Raw genomic sequence first — 17758 nt, 5'->3', positions numbered from 1 at the left:
AAAAATCTTGGCAAAAAAAATCCTGCTAAATCCACAGGACTCTCCCTGGCCGACGTCAATTGCGTACCATTCAACAACAATCTTTCTGTTTTTTCTCTGAACTTCTATGCTCATGTATTTTGGTGGCGTAGTCGCCATGTTGGAATTCCCGGCAACGCAATACGCATGTGGCACGTTTGGAGGTAGTCCAGTCCAAAACGAGTTTTACGACAAGTCGGCGCTTTGCGACAATATGAGTCAGCAAGTTCCGGACAGAAAACCGATATGTGAAGACTCGTCGTCGGAGATTTTTTTTTTTTTTTTTGAGAACAGGCGAAAACTAATGCGCGCGTGGATGTCATCCATGAAATTAAGTCGATGTGGCCTTATGAGTTTTACAAATAGTTGGAGCGAGTCAATGACCACCAGAATTTTTCAATGTGGAAAAATCTGATTCGACTGAAAACATGAAAACACTCATAATCGTAGACACACACACACTGCTACGACTCGTCTCAATTGGAGGAGATGTTCTGTGGAACCGAGTTACTGACATGGTAGGACATATTTCTTAGCTGCAGTGGTAGGGCTGTTTTAAATCCCAAATATTTGCCTCGTCATAGAAAATTTTGAAGGTGAAAGGTATATCGCATTTTAGATCAAATCATGATTGAGTGTACTGCATTATAGACCAAACATTGGCCATGTGCTTATGGGCGAGATTTTTTCTTGCCGTTTTTTGGCTTTCTTTTATATCATGTAGAAATCACGTGTGTGCAATAAATTCACCCTGTGATAGACCGAATTGTTGAAAAAAAGACACTCGCGCCAAAAACGCACACATTACAATTATTTTAGATAACATATTGTTTGTTTGTACAATTATTTTAGTTCTATCGCTTCAGTTTTTACAATCACACAGATTTGTTTAAAATAATTCATGAACATTTTTGACCGATTTATAAACCGTAGTTGCAGTATCATGTGATATATGTGAAGACGCTCGTTTTAAAGTTGAATAAAATCCAAGCTTGGTAGTAGTAAAGCCATGAAACTGATTTTTAGTGATGTAAACGTGATACACGGTACAATAGATTTTGGTAGTAGATTTTTTGTTTGATTGCTGCAATCATAGACCCTCAACAAGGGTCTATGCTGCAATCACTAGACAATGCCGTATCATAGACCCTGTTGTTGAGGGTCTATGGTTCTATTAGAAATGCATAGCGTTAATAGCAAGGTATGCAATTTTAGATTTATATTAGCTTTTGTAGTAGAGCAGACTGGTACTGGATAGAAAAAGGCTCATCCTGTTAAGGAAAAGCAAGGGCTATCAAGGAAAAATGTCTGTCCTCGTTGTTGTTGACTTGATATATGTTTGACAATACGTTTAATTATCCGAGTAATGCTGCAGACTCGTTCGATGTTGGTGCACAGCCAACGGTCATTGTTTACTAAAATCTAGAGTACTGCAAACATTTGATGTTATATGAAATTGATACTTAGGAATTATCTTTATTGTTTTACAACGACCATCATAGAACCGCAGAAAATTATGGTGTATTTGGATAAACATACCACACAATACAATACAGAGACCTGGAAATTGATTAAATACACATACCCACTCTATGAAGCGCAATGTCATTAAAAGAATATCTAGATATTAAAGCTTAATATATTGACTATTCTGAAACCACATTAGTGTATTGCATGCTTCTTTGTAAAAGGTTAGCTTGCAAGACATATTTTCATTGGTTCAGTGTATTATGTTGACATGTTGACCAATCAGAGGCTGTATCTTTGCACCATAAAATATTAATGTCTTGATTTTATTGCAGCACCTAAAATTCGCATGTTTATGTACAATGCAGAACGTGTTACAATCAAGTTTCACCAAAGTCTTTACCGAGACAGACACCAACTTTATAAAAATAGCACCCTCTTCAAAGATATGCATAACAAATATCTTGAGTATTGCTCAACAGATTTCATAGTTTGGTACAAAAACATTTGTATATATTTGTAAATAAACTTTGGTGGATATATAGGATACTTCAAACCACAAATCGACAATCAAATTTATATAATATAATTTTGCTCTAAAATTTCTAGCATTGTACTGTAATTCTGTAAGTGGGATTGCTTTCCCATTATGAATCTCAATGCACTTCACTATTACCTCGCAATAAAAGCTTGTCCTACATTTCTAATACATATTAAATATTCCTTATTTCTATTTCATGCCTCCAATACCCATTGGCATACTGGAAGGCTTTTATACTTTGTTAACATCTAAAAGTATACATACAGAGAATACTGCAATATAGTTAGTGATAATAGTCCTCCAATATGGCGAAACCTTTCAATTGATAGATAATCAATGGCAAATTAGTTTCTAGAAGTCTTGTATACCACCCAGTCCATAGATCGAGCGAAAGGTGAGCATTATTATCAAAAGAAATGTTTGTGTTGAGTTTTTCAAAGGTTTGAGTGCCCGATTTGGTTTACAAATGACCAATTAGTGGCCATTTTTCAGAAATATGAAAACAAGATATTGTTTTCTGAGATGTAGTACCATCAAATTAGCTACATTTTTGAAAGTCTGGAAAACATTTGTATTCGAAACTTGTATTTTAATTTTTTGTTAAAATATAAAATAAAACCCAACATGGCCGCCAAGTTACCATACATCAAATACACAACAAATGAAATTGATTGACGTAACTATAAAATTGAATTTTAATCAATTTATTGTTATAAATAAAACACAGTTCAAAGAAACTGTTGCAAATAGATATATTCAGTTTTCCTTTCTTTTGACAGGTGGCCATATTTTCTGAACTTCAATATGTTTTTCATTCGGCAGCCATTCACAAAAAGAAGAAAGTAAATCTGAAAATAAGAAACTTGGTTATTCAATCTTCCTGTTAAACATATTAAAAACTGCAGCCAGATGGTGAGCTTGAAGTGAACCATGGCATGGATATATGTGCAAAATTTGAATGATGTTGCTTGCAGTCTAAGATATGTTATTGAAATAAAGAATTACAAATGCTGGTTGTTGTTATTTCAAATTATGATGTTTATGTATACTACAATCATCGATTCATTCCAGTCTCGCAATGGTAGAAATGGTTTATTTTGGGACATTTTAAGTCGGGTATCTTGAACCAAATCAAGATGAAAGTGTATAGGTGTGAAAAGTTTGAATGTGATCAGTCCAGGTACCCTCATCAGAGGTGTATGTGAAAAAATGTTTTTCATGCCCCCCAAATCAAACTTACATTGACTATTTTTGTCCCAGGCTTTTAATAGGGCATCCTTTGAATTCACATCTTCCATCACTAAGGATTTTAACAACACTTCTGTCCTCGGCTGCAACCTAAGAATGACATCACAAGCCATTTATTTATTGTGATTAAGTTTTCATAGATCAGACATAATTATTGATAGCAGTGGTAGTGATGTATTTGTAGTGGAAATATTGAATATATTGGTAGCAATTTTAGTGTATAAGTGGATATTGTCAGTGGATGTATTGTATTTTAATAGTTGTAGTATATTGACAATGATTGTAGTACTATGGTAGTGGCTTAGAATATTGGTAGCAATTTCGGTGTATTTTAGTGTTTGTAGTATACGGTAGTGGTTACAGTCTATTGGAATAAAATACACAATGTAGTGTATTTGTAGTGGCTAGAGTGTAATGTATGAAGTGTATTGGTAGTGAGTTTCATTTCAGGATGTGTGCAACTCAATCGTATGTTTTTATATCCATCCCTTCTGCTATAAATGATATATCTACTTACTTTGCCCAAGATTTGACCATTGTACTTGGAGTGGACAACAGATGTGGTACAAATACAGCCAGAGACTTGATGACCTACATGTAAAAAAAAGTGACATAAAAATAAAATACTGTTATGTTATGTTATGAGCCATTGTGATCAATGTTGAGACATTTTGACAACATCACATTTTATAACATTTAATAATTCTGATATTACATTAAATATTGGTATAAAAAGGGATTTAAATGATAAGTGTATGCAGCTGGTATGATAAACATTGAAAATAAAATGATAATCAGGTACATTCCTATTTCCACAAAATAAATCTTTGAATAATGTACATACATTGTACCTGGAACTAGTGTGGAATTGGATGGACCCTAACCTTATAAATACATAGTACATGTATAATTCATTACTAGATAGGAGTGAAAGTCCACTAACTACTTGAAGATTATATGCATTCTCCTTTCAGAGAAACATTCTGACTTTTACGGCACACAGCATGTAGGGTTTAAATAAACAAGTTCTTTCCTGACACATTATTTATTTATCAAACAAATTTAAGTTGCATGAGCTCCAGTGAGATCCAAAAGCAGCCACAGCAAGCAACCGTTACATTTAAGCAGAATTTCATTGAAAGCTTATGCTTAAAACTATAGCAATCTTACCTTTCCTTCAAGTAGAAACTTAGCAAACCATTTGTATTTCTCAATATTATTTGGATATTCTAATTCCACAGCAGGAATAGTCCACCCACCACGACCTGACAGTAATATAGATGGAAATCAATGATTAGTAATAGCACTCATGACATGTGGATAAAAAACATATTTCTGTATTATGTTAAGATTGCCATACCACAATTTTAAACTACATTAGTTCAATTTTTCAATTTATTACACCAATTTGTCGGTTGGGAAATGAAACTACCATACTAGTATTAATTTTTAGTAGATGAATTTCGAAATAAAACTCCTAGATGCCACAAATTCAAAGAAGGCTGATGTCATCAGTTAGGATTTATTTGTATGTTTGTATTTTGTAATATTACTAATATTTGGTAAATATTAGTTACTGTGTATGTGCTTGAGCCTAACTGTAACTGGTTGACTCTGGGGTTGCTCACTAAAATGTCATAATGCAATTGGATGATGACGATGACAAACTTTCAATATGGTTTCTGTGACAAAATGCACTTACTCTATATATTCAAGACTGTTATATGTGCATGCTAGAGTCCTGAAATTGATTGGAAAGCTTACCGAATGTGCTAGTCATATAACAATGTACAGTACCAGTCTTGGCATGATACACCACAGGAGGCTCCTCCAATGGTCTGGATAAAACACACATGTGAGGCAGTAACCTTGGCAACCAATCAGGCTCAATTGCTGTTATACCTATAGGAAATAACAATAAATGAAAAATTGGATATTTGAAACTGACATGACAAGGTGCACCCTGTGAATACCAAATGACCTTGCTAATTACAATCTTTTGTTACAATTCTGGCTATTGTTGAAATAGGACACACCAGTTCCATGTAGTCTTATAAGAAACATTTACACAAAAGAATGTGATACATAAACCATCTACCTCAAGAGCCAAACAACATGCTGCACAATGATAGGTTCTGATTATGTACTATTATAATTAAAATATACTCTATAAAATATATACTATTACATTATTATAAATCTGTCACCGTGAAGTTACAGTGTGCCGTAATTTTGTGGTATTTTACGTGGTATTTTCATCCTACCATATTAGGAAATGCGAATTCCAAATATGGAATGATTACGCGCACAAGCGTCCTCTAATAATAAAAATAAACATGAATGCCACCAGGGTTTGACCGGACTCCGCACAAAGAAGTTTGCTGATTCTGTTCAAAACATTTTGGATTTCGGCATTCCTATGATGTATCCTTGGAAGGAAAAGATGTATAATAATAAGGTTATTATGAGGATACCTCAAAGTATACACTCACACAGTATGCCATCGCATCAACGTCCACTGCGCGTCAGTCGATACTCCCGCTGTACTGTCTTTGTGCATACTTTGAGGTATCCTCATAATAACCTCATAGTAATATACATTTATTATGACATACCTCTCATATATAGTTTGCCTGTTTCTATCACTTCTTGATAGATGACATACTCTGGCAACTGTCTGAACAGAACAGACTCTGGATGGATATAAATCAAATCTTCTAGACCTTCAGCCTATGAGAAAATATTCATAATTTAATAAATATAAATAGGATAAAGATGCAGAGTATTAGCAACAATTGCAACAACAGTGAAAAACTGACATCAGGGAATAAAATCACTATAAAAACAAGTCCCCGTTAAATTTTTGAAAGTTCTTTTTGTGCTCGTCATATTAAAGCAGAGGGGTTGTCGCAAGCGTGTCCTTGAATCTTGAGTTCTAAGTGGCGTATACAACAGATTGTTTATTTACATCAAAACACATGTTCCGTGTAGTAATAATATGGCCAAAAATAAAAACAGCCGTTATTCGGCCATCTTTGATCTAATTATGAAACACACAGATATGTATGATGTATGTGCCAAATACGAATGAAAATGGTACATAAATTGTGGAAACATAGTAGTAAGGCCAAAAAGTCAGATGGCTGTCAATCGGCCATCCTTGACCAGATTTTGAAACAAATTGTCATGGACATGCATCCTAACGTGTATAAAGTACATGTATGTGCTAAATTTGAATGAAAACTGACAGAGCACATCCAAGATACCACATAAAAAACCAAACAAGATGCCTGCCAGTTGACCACCTTTGATCCAATTGTGAAATAAAACGTCGTGGACATGTTCCTAACATGTATAATCTATGTACCAAGTTTCAATGACAACTGAAAAAGCATGTCCAAAATACAACATTTTCAAAAAACAAGATGGCTGCCAGTCGGCCATTTTGAATCGAATGGCTAAACCACTGCATGTGCATATGTCCCACATAAGGTACTAGGCATATGCAAAGAATGAACGGAATCGGTCCAAGGGATTCTGAGATATGACGGACGGAGATCGAATTATAAGTCCCTGTTTTTGGACTTCGTCCGAACAGGGACTAATAATCACCTTGTACGCTCCTTTAGTTTCCAGTGTTTGTTGATCAGAGGGCAGCCTCCTGCAAAGTGAAGCATAACAGACAATAACAATTCATTAGTTTATTATCACCATGGGTACACAATAGACATAAAATTACATATTAGAGTTGAATGGTCTAAGTTTTACAAAAATTGTTGGTATATTTCTGATTACCAAAATTACCAACTTAGTATACACGTAGTGATTTGTCATGTACCATGGCATATACATATATTGATGATAATGGTAAGCAATATAGCTAGAAAATTAATTCAATTGTTAGATACGAAACAATTTGTATATGCACAGATAGAACATCTTAATATTTTTTTATGTGTGTTCATTATGGTTCGGTATTACCGAAATAAAAAAAAACTTGAATCTTGCTTGCTCTCTACAATATAAAATAAATTAAAATGAAAAATTTAAATTGTAGCTAAACTACTGGTATGTGAATGAATAGGATACTAGCCTTGCTACGTGGTCACCCATACCAGCCAATCCAATTTCCCGTAAAATTTTCATCTGTTAAACAAAAAATATATGGCAATTTTCTGATACAATAATTTTTTTTAAATTGAATAACAATTTGTTTTAACTTATTTTTTTTGGGAATCAAATATAAAGTAGAATGGTGTTAGAAATAAAAATACCTGAATTAATGACGGTGGTTGCATTTTGGGGTCCACAAATATTCCACAGTCTGGATTGACAGCATTTACTGAAAATGAAGAACAAACATAAAGTTACATGAAGAAAGTCAATATCATCTTTATGATTAAATTTCGTATTATTGCTCAGATAATTTTTGTTGTTTTTTTATTCAGTAGCTGATATGACAGATATAGAAACAGGATATCCTTTGCAAATCTTATATGGCTTATAAAGACTATGGATAGTTTCTATACTGATAAGTAGGTACATGAAGATAGTCTCCTAAAATTAAAGCTGTGGTGTACTCTATTTTATATGGGTAAATGAACTATTATCAAACCCAAAACCTCTGATGGTACGACCCCAATCTGATTAAAATCTAATGTAGTGTACAGGCTTTAATTATTTTGGCTATAAACTTGTTTTAATTTTATTTTTTATTACTTTTGTTATTAATGCCTTTTTATTTTATTATTTTACTTTGATTTTGATTTTGTAATTGTTTTCAATTCCGCCCTACATACATCTGACCCGATGCCTATGTAACGAGATTTCAACAAGACCCACTATCGTCGATTTTAGTCAACGGATCACAGACCTCCTTCTATAGCGCACATGATGACGTCACCGGGCAAAGTCAGGTGGCAAACACACTCAAATAAAATGGCGTGAGCGGTAAGTTTATCATTGTCAAATGTAACGAAATACATTTGTTATGTTTATATTGTGGCTCGAATGGTTCGACATTAGATCATTATTTTCCATAGTTATTCTGGGAGTGACAATTTTGTTTCCACCGGTTCGACCAAACACTGGTGTCTTGTTGATGTTTTGTTGACGATCGGGCCAAAATCTTCTACGGTATTGAAGCCGTAGCTGTAAATATTCATCAAAATGTATCAACATTTTGTACATTATACAATACTTAACTCTTTATTAAAGTAATTGAGCTGATTTGGACTGGAATAAAATATTTTTTATTTGGAACACATCGCAATTGATCAGGAAATATTTTTTTGCTCCAATTTTCTGCGTCGATGCCGTGGGCCGGTGACCGTTATACAATTTATAATAAGTTTGCATTGTTTACTATAGCTGTTTACAGTGTTCTAATCCTTACGATTTACTTATTTTTGTGCTTCCATTCTAGATAATTATGCTCAATGTTTGATGTAAAATTGAAGCGATGACTAAATAAATGAACCTTGGCTGGCGAAGATGTATCAGAAATTGAAATTGAAAAAAATATTCAATGTAATGACAAAATTTGTAAAATGCTGTGGAATTTCTTTTGTAAATAAAAATATACTAGCAATTTTCTATTAATGGTTTATTCAAGTGGGCAAAATATAATGTACAGAAAGAATGCCCGTAGAGTATCGCTACACTGAAAAGTAAGCAACCGACAGCCTGTATAAAAGGGGCTGTGATTGGCTGTTACTTATGCGAGATTTGAACGGGACTTACATAGGCGTCGGATCAGATGTATGTAGGGTGGAATTAAAAAAAAATCACAAAATCAAAATCAAAGTAAAATAATAAAATAAAAAGGCATTAATAACAAAAGTAATAAAAAATTAAAATAAATTTATAGCCAAAATAATTAAAGCTCATACACTACATCAGATTTTAATCAGATTGGGTACGACCCTAGAGTGAGATGAACCCTAACCACTGTATTGCACTCAGGTATTTCAACTAAATAAAATGCATCACATCTTTGAATCATAAATTGGAAAAATATATTCTGATATAAAGATAAAAGAAATTTTTGCATCAAAATTATGTAAATCAAATGTTATTCAAATCACATTGTGGAACATGACGTTTGGTAAAATCAGTATATCTCACTGCATGAGCCCATATTACTAAATTATAATTATCATATTATTTTATAATCTTATATTGGTACACCTCACAAACAAGAACTTTCTTCACTACCAGGTACATTCTGATGTGTTCAAAAATACTGTAAAACATGTCTTTTTCGCAAGCATGTCTTTTTAGCGAATTTAGCGAGAGAACTGATTCGTTAATTCAAGATGTCGCTAATGACTTTATTATAAATTCAAAATGACCAAGACTTGGGGATTAGTATACAGTAATCCGGAATATAAAAATCTGGGGCGCTTCCTAATTACACTTGACAGTTTTTCTTTGTTTTTATGGAGGTGATAACTGCGCATTTGTTTTGGCACACGACAGACAATTATTGTGAAAACAGGAAATCAACAATGACAAGAGAGATTCGCTAAATCAACAATTCGCTATTACATCATTTTATCACAATTCACTAAAATTGCCTGTCAATTTTTCAACATGTTTTACAGTATTACTACAGTATTAAACTATGACTATTTGTTTTTAAAGTGACAAAAATTAATAAATAAAACAGTAAATTTCTTTACTTGTTTAAATATTATATCTAGGCATTACCAGCGTTTGTCAGTTGTCTTCTAAGACGTCTTATTTCTATCATGGCTTTGTACCGCAGACAATGTGAACCGCAGAATGCTGGTGTTAATCCACCAAATTCACTGGCACCAACTGCACTTAACAACACCATCAGATCACCGAGTAAGAGAGATTCACCCTGTGTGAATGGAATAGCTGAATGAATTATAGCATATCTCATCAAGTTATGTCCCTTTTAGAGAAATATAAAAGGTGGCAGATGATTTCTACGTCTTTGAAAATCTTACAAATGGATCCCCACACCTCTTACTGACCCTTGTGATCATGATGTAAAATTATATTATCAGTTGGTATGACAACAAACCCTGAAATATTGGAGCACTGAAACTAGCCTGCACTTACAGTTATGGTGTATAATCACCAAAAGAAAACTCGTGAAATTTCTCATGTACTGCTTACAGGAGTCAGTGAGAAGTTATCAACAGATCATACAAAGTGGAAAGGCAACTTTAACCCCCTATCTTGCCAATTTAAGTTAGAAGTAGATGATGCTAACAAAATGAGAGGGTAAGACTGCACATTTACTGCACTCAACTCTATATCACTATATGTAGGTCCTATCAAATCGATACATGCAATTCATTGTTTACCTGTCCAGCCCATAGTCGTTTATAATGTGATACTCTGGCTTTCACCTTCCGATTCACTTCTTTCTACAAAAACATGCACAAAAATATACAAATTAAAAGTGGTCTTGATACCACAACAACGATTTAGTAATGCGGCTATTATTTATGAGAAGCTTATTCTTGGCCATATTTCGCTAGGTATTGTTTGCTGCATGTCCTGATGTTCATTTATATTCTGTTTTTAACTTTACTTTAATTTTTTGATGCTGTTTGGCTTTCAACAAGATGTCGGTGGCCTTTTATAAATGAGGTCTATTTGCTTTACACCATCTCATAATGTATGAAAATCCTGCCAAGTGGCATACACTAATAAAAGCTACTATTATACATCTGTCACCATAACACCATAAGTTACAGCGAGCCACATTTTTGCGGTATTGCACTGGGTATTTTCATCCTACCATATTTGGAAAGACTAATTCAAATATGGAACGATTGCGCGCATAACTGTTCTCTAATAATAAAAAACAAACATGGCTGCACCAGGGTTTGACTGGACCGGATAGAAAGAAGTTCGCTAAATCTGTTCTAAACGTTTTGAATTTTGGCATTCCCATGATGTATTCCTGGGAAGAAAAGACGTATAATGATAAGGTTATTACGAGGATACTGCAAAGTGTGCACTCAGACAGTATGCAGTCACATTACTGTCTTTGTGCATACTTTGCAGTATCCTCGTAATCAACTCATATTATAATTACATTTCCATGTACCCCGGTACATACCTCACTTGATGAGTCTGATGAGTTGATATTTTCATCAAATACATCCTACAAGACAAAACAGAACAATTATATGCACAATATATTGATTATGTATGAGATTTTGCCAATTAGTCATCTGAAATACACTGTCTAAAAATTATGCCACTTACATGTACAGTGAGTGCTGCAACCATGGCGATGACATACTGTAAGCAGTCTTCTTGTGCACCCAGTGCTAACATTTTAGCATATCGTGGCGCCACAGGAAAACATGCCATGGCTTTACCAAGGGGTGTAATATGGCTGGAACATTCAGCTAAACAAGAAAAAATAGATCTATCTATTATTCATCAATAATTCCACTTGTGTTAAAGTAAATAAAATAAAATGGTTGGCAAGTAATATAATAATGATATTTTTTCTCAGCAATCACCTGGATCATAAACTTTGCACAATATTGTTACCATTGTAACTACAATTCGGTTCCATTAAACAAGCTCCCCAATTCTTAACATAAATTGTAAACAAGAACAGCATGCTATTATATATACATATATATATATACCGGGGGCATATAATAAAATTCACCTTTCTTTAAATCTCTAAATCTTCCTGTCTTCAGTGGTGGTTCTAATGCACCCAGGGATACAAGTAACTTTTCAGCAGCCTGTTGTGAATCCAAAAATATGAATAAGAAAATAATCACAACAACAACATTTGCAACCAAATTGTGCAACAATATATATCAAGTTATGTGCCATAATAGAAAGACAAATTTGAACGAATCACAGGGCTTATGGGATACATTTTTGTGCAAAAACAAAAACAATTTTTACAACCACCGAGTATTATGAACTAAATGTTGCCTACCTTCATAGTTTCAATTTCAGGAGGAGTTGGAAATGGGAAGTTTACAACTTTATCAATATTCATATCCTAAAAAAACAAAATAAAACAAATAATAAAAAACAAAGTCCAGCCCATATTTGAGGTGATGTAAATTTATGTATTTATAAAATTACGACTGTGATATGTGAGGATGATCTCACACGAATTGTGGAATTTATGGGAGTTGACAGATAATCACAAAATTTTCAGAAATCCTAATACATTGCGAGTCTCAGAAAGCATGATTTGTGTTCATCTCTGACCACGTCCAAGCAAACAAGGTGATAATCTTGCTCATTTCCTATTCACATATTCAAACACCCAAGCGCCCACTGCTGCGTTCTTTGATGCTATTGGTTAGAACTAAATGTATTTTTGAGGCACACGGAATTAAATTCTTTTCTCATGTTCACAAATCGCAAGCGTTTTCAGTTGATCTTTTTCAATCCCATTCATAAGATGTATAATGTTCTGTGTATCAATGAAAGAAACGTTTGAATGAAATTTTTCCATGCATCCCTAAGATATAAGAACTAAAGAAAAGAGAATTTTGGGGTCATGGGGCTTCCCCTGACCTAGATTCTATCTCTCCATCACCGGCAGAATCGCTGATTAATGCCCACAGTTCAAAATAGTCATTTTGACTGACTGGAGTCTATGATGGGTAATTGAACGTAGTGAATTGGCCAGCATTGAGCAGGTCTCTAATCTAATCACAGAAGAAATCAGCAGATGTAGTTAGAGTATGTTGTTGATTTTGACATTTAAACTGAACACTTTTTTTCATATATTGTGAAAACATGTGGTAATACCAATAAAAAAACATTACCTTCATCTGTAATATCAGGTCATCTACAGGTCGTCTAGTGATCTCTGGCGGTGAGAATTTATCAAAATCATTGGCAAATACAGCTGAGGAATAGAGTCTGTTATGAAATGAAACAAAGAATTGTCACATCTACTGCACTGATAGCTAGAAACGTAGAGTCAGTAATATAATACACATCTTCAGGATGACACCTGAGATTATAATAAACAATCACAAAACACGATGATGTTTTTTTTTTTGAAAGTTTGTATGAACAGACCAACTATTGGGATTATTTGTACCGGAAAACTTTTTATAATTGGTGGTGTACACACAGTGTTTAATATTTATATTATATTTTTCCCAAAAGAGTATCACACATGTTTGTTTTAGATTCAGAGAAAACAAGTTTAATACTATGCTTGCTGAAAGTCATCATGAACACAGCATCAGCAGGCGATACCCGATATCACTATGAAATTAAGTTTCTTGTTTGAGAGAAATATACAACACTGAAGGTCCGTCAATATGTTCAGTTCCAGTGATTGGTTAGCCAAGCAATCTAACACTAACCTGTAGCAGTGACCAGCTTCAGTACGACCAGCACGTCCCGCTCTTTGATTGGCCGATGCCTTCGACGTCCAGGTGATCCTAAAAGCGGACACACCTGTCACTTTATCGTAGTACCTTCTCTTGACCTTGCCGGTATCCACCACGTACTTAATGCCGGGTATTGTCAGTGAAGTCTCGGAAACATTGGTGGACACGACACACAGACGTGTTCCTTCGGGTGGCGGTTGAAATACCTATTGTGCAGATGATATGATATGGTATGTTGGTAATTGTTTAAATGTAAAAACATGAAAACTGGAACTACTATTAATTTACGAACCAAATAAGTAATACTATTAATTAAAAGAAACACTGATTGGACCTGAATGCCCCAAGGGTAGTGGTCTAACAGTTGCAGTTAAGAAGACGTTCAACACATGTATCTTCGCTTAATTTTTAACCCTAGAAATTATTAATTTGAGATATTGTATTAAAACCCATTAAATTCTGTAAAATTTCCTCACATTGTTTATGAACAAGCAGAGGATATAACTAATAATCAGTGAAAAAAATTCCATACAAAACACCCATAAAAGAGTTTTCAGCGAAAATTAATTCCAGCTAAAATAAAGTACATGTAACAGCGTCCGGATAACTTTCGGAAATTCCATCGCGTTTCGGAAAGATTTAATTTTCACAACTTTTGAATATTTATTCATACTTTTAGGCTAGTGAGGAGGTTATAATAATTTTTCATTTCACTTTAACTCTGTTTTTTTCACCCCTCAGACCCCTTTGAAAAGTCACTTCTGGCCATTGTAATGGCCACTTTTTTTTTAATGGCCAGAATACCAACCAGAAATTTTTTAATGGTCAAAATATTGGCCAGTATTTTCAAACTGGTAGTTATAATGACCACTATTTTTACACTGGTCAGAATAATAGTAATTTTTTATTTAATGATGGAGTGGGTGACAATCTATTTTTTTAATGGGTATTATAATGATCATTTTATTTTTCATTACATGAATAAAATGGTCATTTTTTTTTTCATGTCACAGATATACCCGGTAATGGCACATGGGGATTGACAGCTCTCCTCTTTTTCCTCACTCGCTTCAGTTTGCTTCAATTTTAAGCCAGTACAATTGTAGGTAAACGTAAAATACAAGATTTTGAAAAATTTGAAATATGGAATTATATATCTTGAAAAAATATGACGTTTTGGGTTAATTTGTTTTTAAAATCACAACAAATCATGCACTTGATACTGTTGACTTAATAATATATAGTATAATGCAATAGGTTATTGAACATAGAAGATGACCCGTTTTCAAAATTCTGCCTAGACCCTTATCACGGGCACTAACGAAGTGTGTGCAAACATTGAGTCCAGGCTAATCACCCAAAATACCATTGTACTTGATGTCCATTTGAAAATTTAACTATTATATTCATAACTATTCTTATTCATAACTATACTAAACTTGACAATCAATACAAGCACATTCTGTGACATTATTCTTGAGATAAAAATGGACTGACAATGAGACTCTGTACTAAATCCTGTTCTTATAAAGGCAATGTCCAGCATTTTAATACCTTGAACAAACAAACAAGACATTCACTACTGAACCTTTGAAAAGTGTGCAACCTCAAAAATACTCAGCAACTGACTTTCCACCAAAAAAAGTCACATAAACAGCTGGTTACTCCAAAAAGTCACATAAACAGCGAGTTATTAATCCGAAAAAAGAGCCTGTCTTTATGAGTGGGGTTAAGCTCAAACATAAACAAAATTCCCATTTTAATAATGACAAAAAACTAAAGTTTAGTCTTCAAATACACCCAAACTATAACATTTTAAATTGAAATACTTAACCAATAACTTTTCATAACATGTGTTATAAACTGTAGAAGTTTATGTTGAAGAGTTGATGGAAGGTGATTTTAAAGTGGCTAAGACACAGTCAACTAAAAAATACCCATGATGCTCTGCTTTATTTTTATATTTTGCTATTTTCTCTATTATGAATGGTTTAATGTGATATGAAAATTATCTGTGAAAATATTCCACGACTACTGCATGTGTACAAAACTGGGTTGGGTGGTTCAGTAAGTTATATGGGGGAGGGGGTCTAGCATAGAGCTCCATGTGTGTAGCTAGCTGACTTAGCAGTGAATGGCATGTTTTTTTGTTCACGGTATTATAATGCTGGACAATAATAGTGTTCATGCTACATGAAGTACTGGCTAAGATTTTAGCTGATGTTTGCATTTTGACTAGACCCAATTGCATCCATGCATTGGGAGGGCCAGTCCTTAGCACGGGGGCTAAGGGGCGCTGTTTACGAACGCAAAATTTCTGCTGCTGACATGTTTCATTCTAATTTATGAAGCGAAGTGCACTGGAACACAAGCGTAGACAGACCGACTTATTTGGATGCACAGGAACAGTATATAACGGCGTTACAGAATGCAGAGTTTTATTAGCTCCGCTGTCGACTTTGTCGAGCGGAGCTTATCATATGAGTGATTGTCCGTCGTCGTCGTCGTCCGTCGTCTGTGTCAATGTTTTACTTTTTCGACTTCTTCTTGAAAACTACAAGCCTGAATGCTTTGATACTTGGTGTATATGTACCTTGGGTAGACCTCTCTCAGATTTGTTCATTTCATGATGATATCTTCAATTCTCTAATTTTGGTGAATATTTTTGTCATTTTTAGTAAAAAGTGATATTTTCGACTTCTTGTTGAAAACCGCAAGTCCAATTGCTTTGATATTACATATATAGGTACTACATGTCGACCTCTCTCAAATTTGTTCATTTTGTAATGATATCTTCAATTCTCTAATTTTGGTGAATATTTTTGTAATTTTTGGTAAAAAGTGATATTTTCGACCTCTTGTTGAAAACCGCAAGTCCAATTGCTTTGATATTACATATATAGGTACTACATGTCGACCTCTCTCAGATTTGTTCATTTTGTAATGATATCTTCAATTCTCTAATTTTGGTGAATATTTTTGTAATTTTTGGTAAAAAGTGATATTTTCGACCTCTTGTTGAAAACCGCAAGTCCAATTGCTTTGATATTACATATATAGGTACTACATGTGGACCTCTCTCAGATTTGTTCATTTCATGATGATATCTTTAATTCTCTAATTTTGATGAATATTTTTGTAATTTTTGGTAAAAAGTGATATTTTCGACTTCTTGTTGAAAACCGCAAGTCCAATTGCTTTGATATATTATACATATATGTACTACATGTGGACCTCTCTCAGATTTGTTCATTTTCTAATGATATCTTCTGTTCTTTAATTGCCATGTGCATTGCTAACAGCGGAGCTATCTCAGCCGACAGGCTGCTTGTTAGTGCATGTCGTAGACAGCGAACCAAATTGGCGTTGTTGTATGCTCTACTACAGCGACCCAATCAGTGTGGAAGCGTGTACGGAGTAAGTAATGACTGGTGGGATACTAGTAGACGACTTCCCCAGAAGTCGAAGACATGGTGTTTCGCATGCGCACGCATGCCGTTTTGGGGTGTAACGTAAATTGCACATGTGATATTGCTTTTGAGTGTACCAATCAACATCACAAAAATTCCCTTCTAACAACTATCAGCAAACTAGTATCGGAAGCACCACAATGGTTTAAAAAAAAAAACAACTGAAAAAACTGGTGATGATATTAATAAAAAAAATAAGCATTATAAATCAATAAAACATGGAAAAGGAATGAAAAAAAAAATATTAAGGGAGAGAAATATATGGTGGTTGTTTCGATAATTTGTGGTTGGTTTATTTCGGTTAACAGTGTAGTTATGGCACTGTACCATTGCTGTTTAATTGTTTGTTCATAATTGCTGCCTCCCTTGGGAAACAAGTTTGGGTGTTCTTAGCCAGTGCACAGACCCTCAACACTGTGGCCTGTGCTATAACTGTTGGACCCTTCTGTGAGTGAACACAATTGGGTATAGCTGATATGCAAACATTTGGGATTCACTTATATCTTAGCCAGCACTTGGTCAAAGTCCCTCTTATGACTAAGACTTGGTGTAGCCTGAAACCAGACTACTGTGGATTAGTGATGTTTTGTAATGGATTACCTCCCTGATGAGTACATTTAAATAACAATGGAAAC

The 17758-nt window shown here is 34.2% G+C and overlaps 1 protein-coding gene across 1 annotated transcript in view; it reads right to left on the bottom strand.

Annotated features, from left to right (window-relative positions):
* Window positions 1-2693: 2693 nt before the first annotated feature.
* The window catches only part of LOC102804948 (putative ATP-dependent RNA helicase DHX37), a 34591-nt gene continuing 19526 nt past the window's right edge, over window positions 2694-17758 (bottom strand). The window contains exons 14-30 of the mRNA XM_085491027.1: window positions 13627-13859; window positions 13075-13171; window positions 12228-12293; window positions 11946-12024; window positions 11528-11673; window positions 11379-11423; window positions 10615-10677; window positions 9986-10142; window positions 7549-7616; window positions 7368-7420; window positions 6887-6935; window positions 5890-6004; window positions 5039-5176; window positions 4445-4539; window positions 3792-3865; window positions 3267-3364; window positions 2694-2874 (exon numbers count right to left, since the gene is read on the bottom strand). Of these exons, the coding sequence (XP_085347153.1) occupies window positions 2783-2874; window positions 3267-3364; window positions 3792-3865; window positions 4445-4539; window positions 5039-5176; window positions 5890-6004; window positions 6887-6935; window positions 7368-7420; window positions 7549-7616; window positions 9986-10142; window positions 10615-10677; window positions 11379-11423; window positions 11528-11673; window positions 11946-12024; window positions 12228-12293; window positions 13075-13171; window positions 13627-13859 (1668 nt within the window). The 3' untranslated portion in view covers window positions 2694-2782. The remainder of the gene's footprint in view (window positions 2875-3266; window positions 3365-3791; window positions 3866-4444; window positions 4540-5038; window positions 5177-5889; window positions 6005-6886; window positions 6936-7367; window positions 7421-7548; window positions 7617-9985; window positions 10143-10614; window positions 10678-11378; window positions 11424-11527; window positions 11674-11945; window positions 12025-12227; window positions 12294-13074; window positions 13172-13626; window positions 13860-17758) is intronic.

This window comes from Saccoglossus kowalevskii, chromosome 16 (assembly GCF_978046115.1).
Source record: "Saccoglossus kowalevskii chromosome 16, keSacKowa6.1, whole genome shotgun sequence".
Lineage (NCBI taxonomy): Eukaryota > Metazoa > Hemichordata > Enteropneusta > Harrimaniidae > Saccoglossus > Saccoglossus kowalevskii.
The sequence above is the reverse complement of the archived record's forward strand: the minus strand, read 5'-3'. Positions and strand labels throughout refer to the sequence as shown.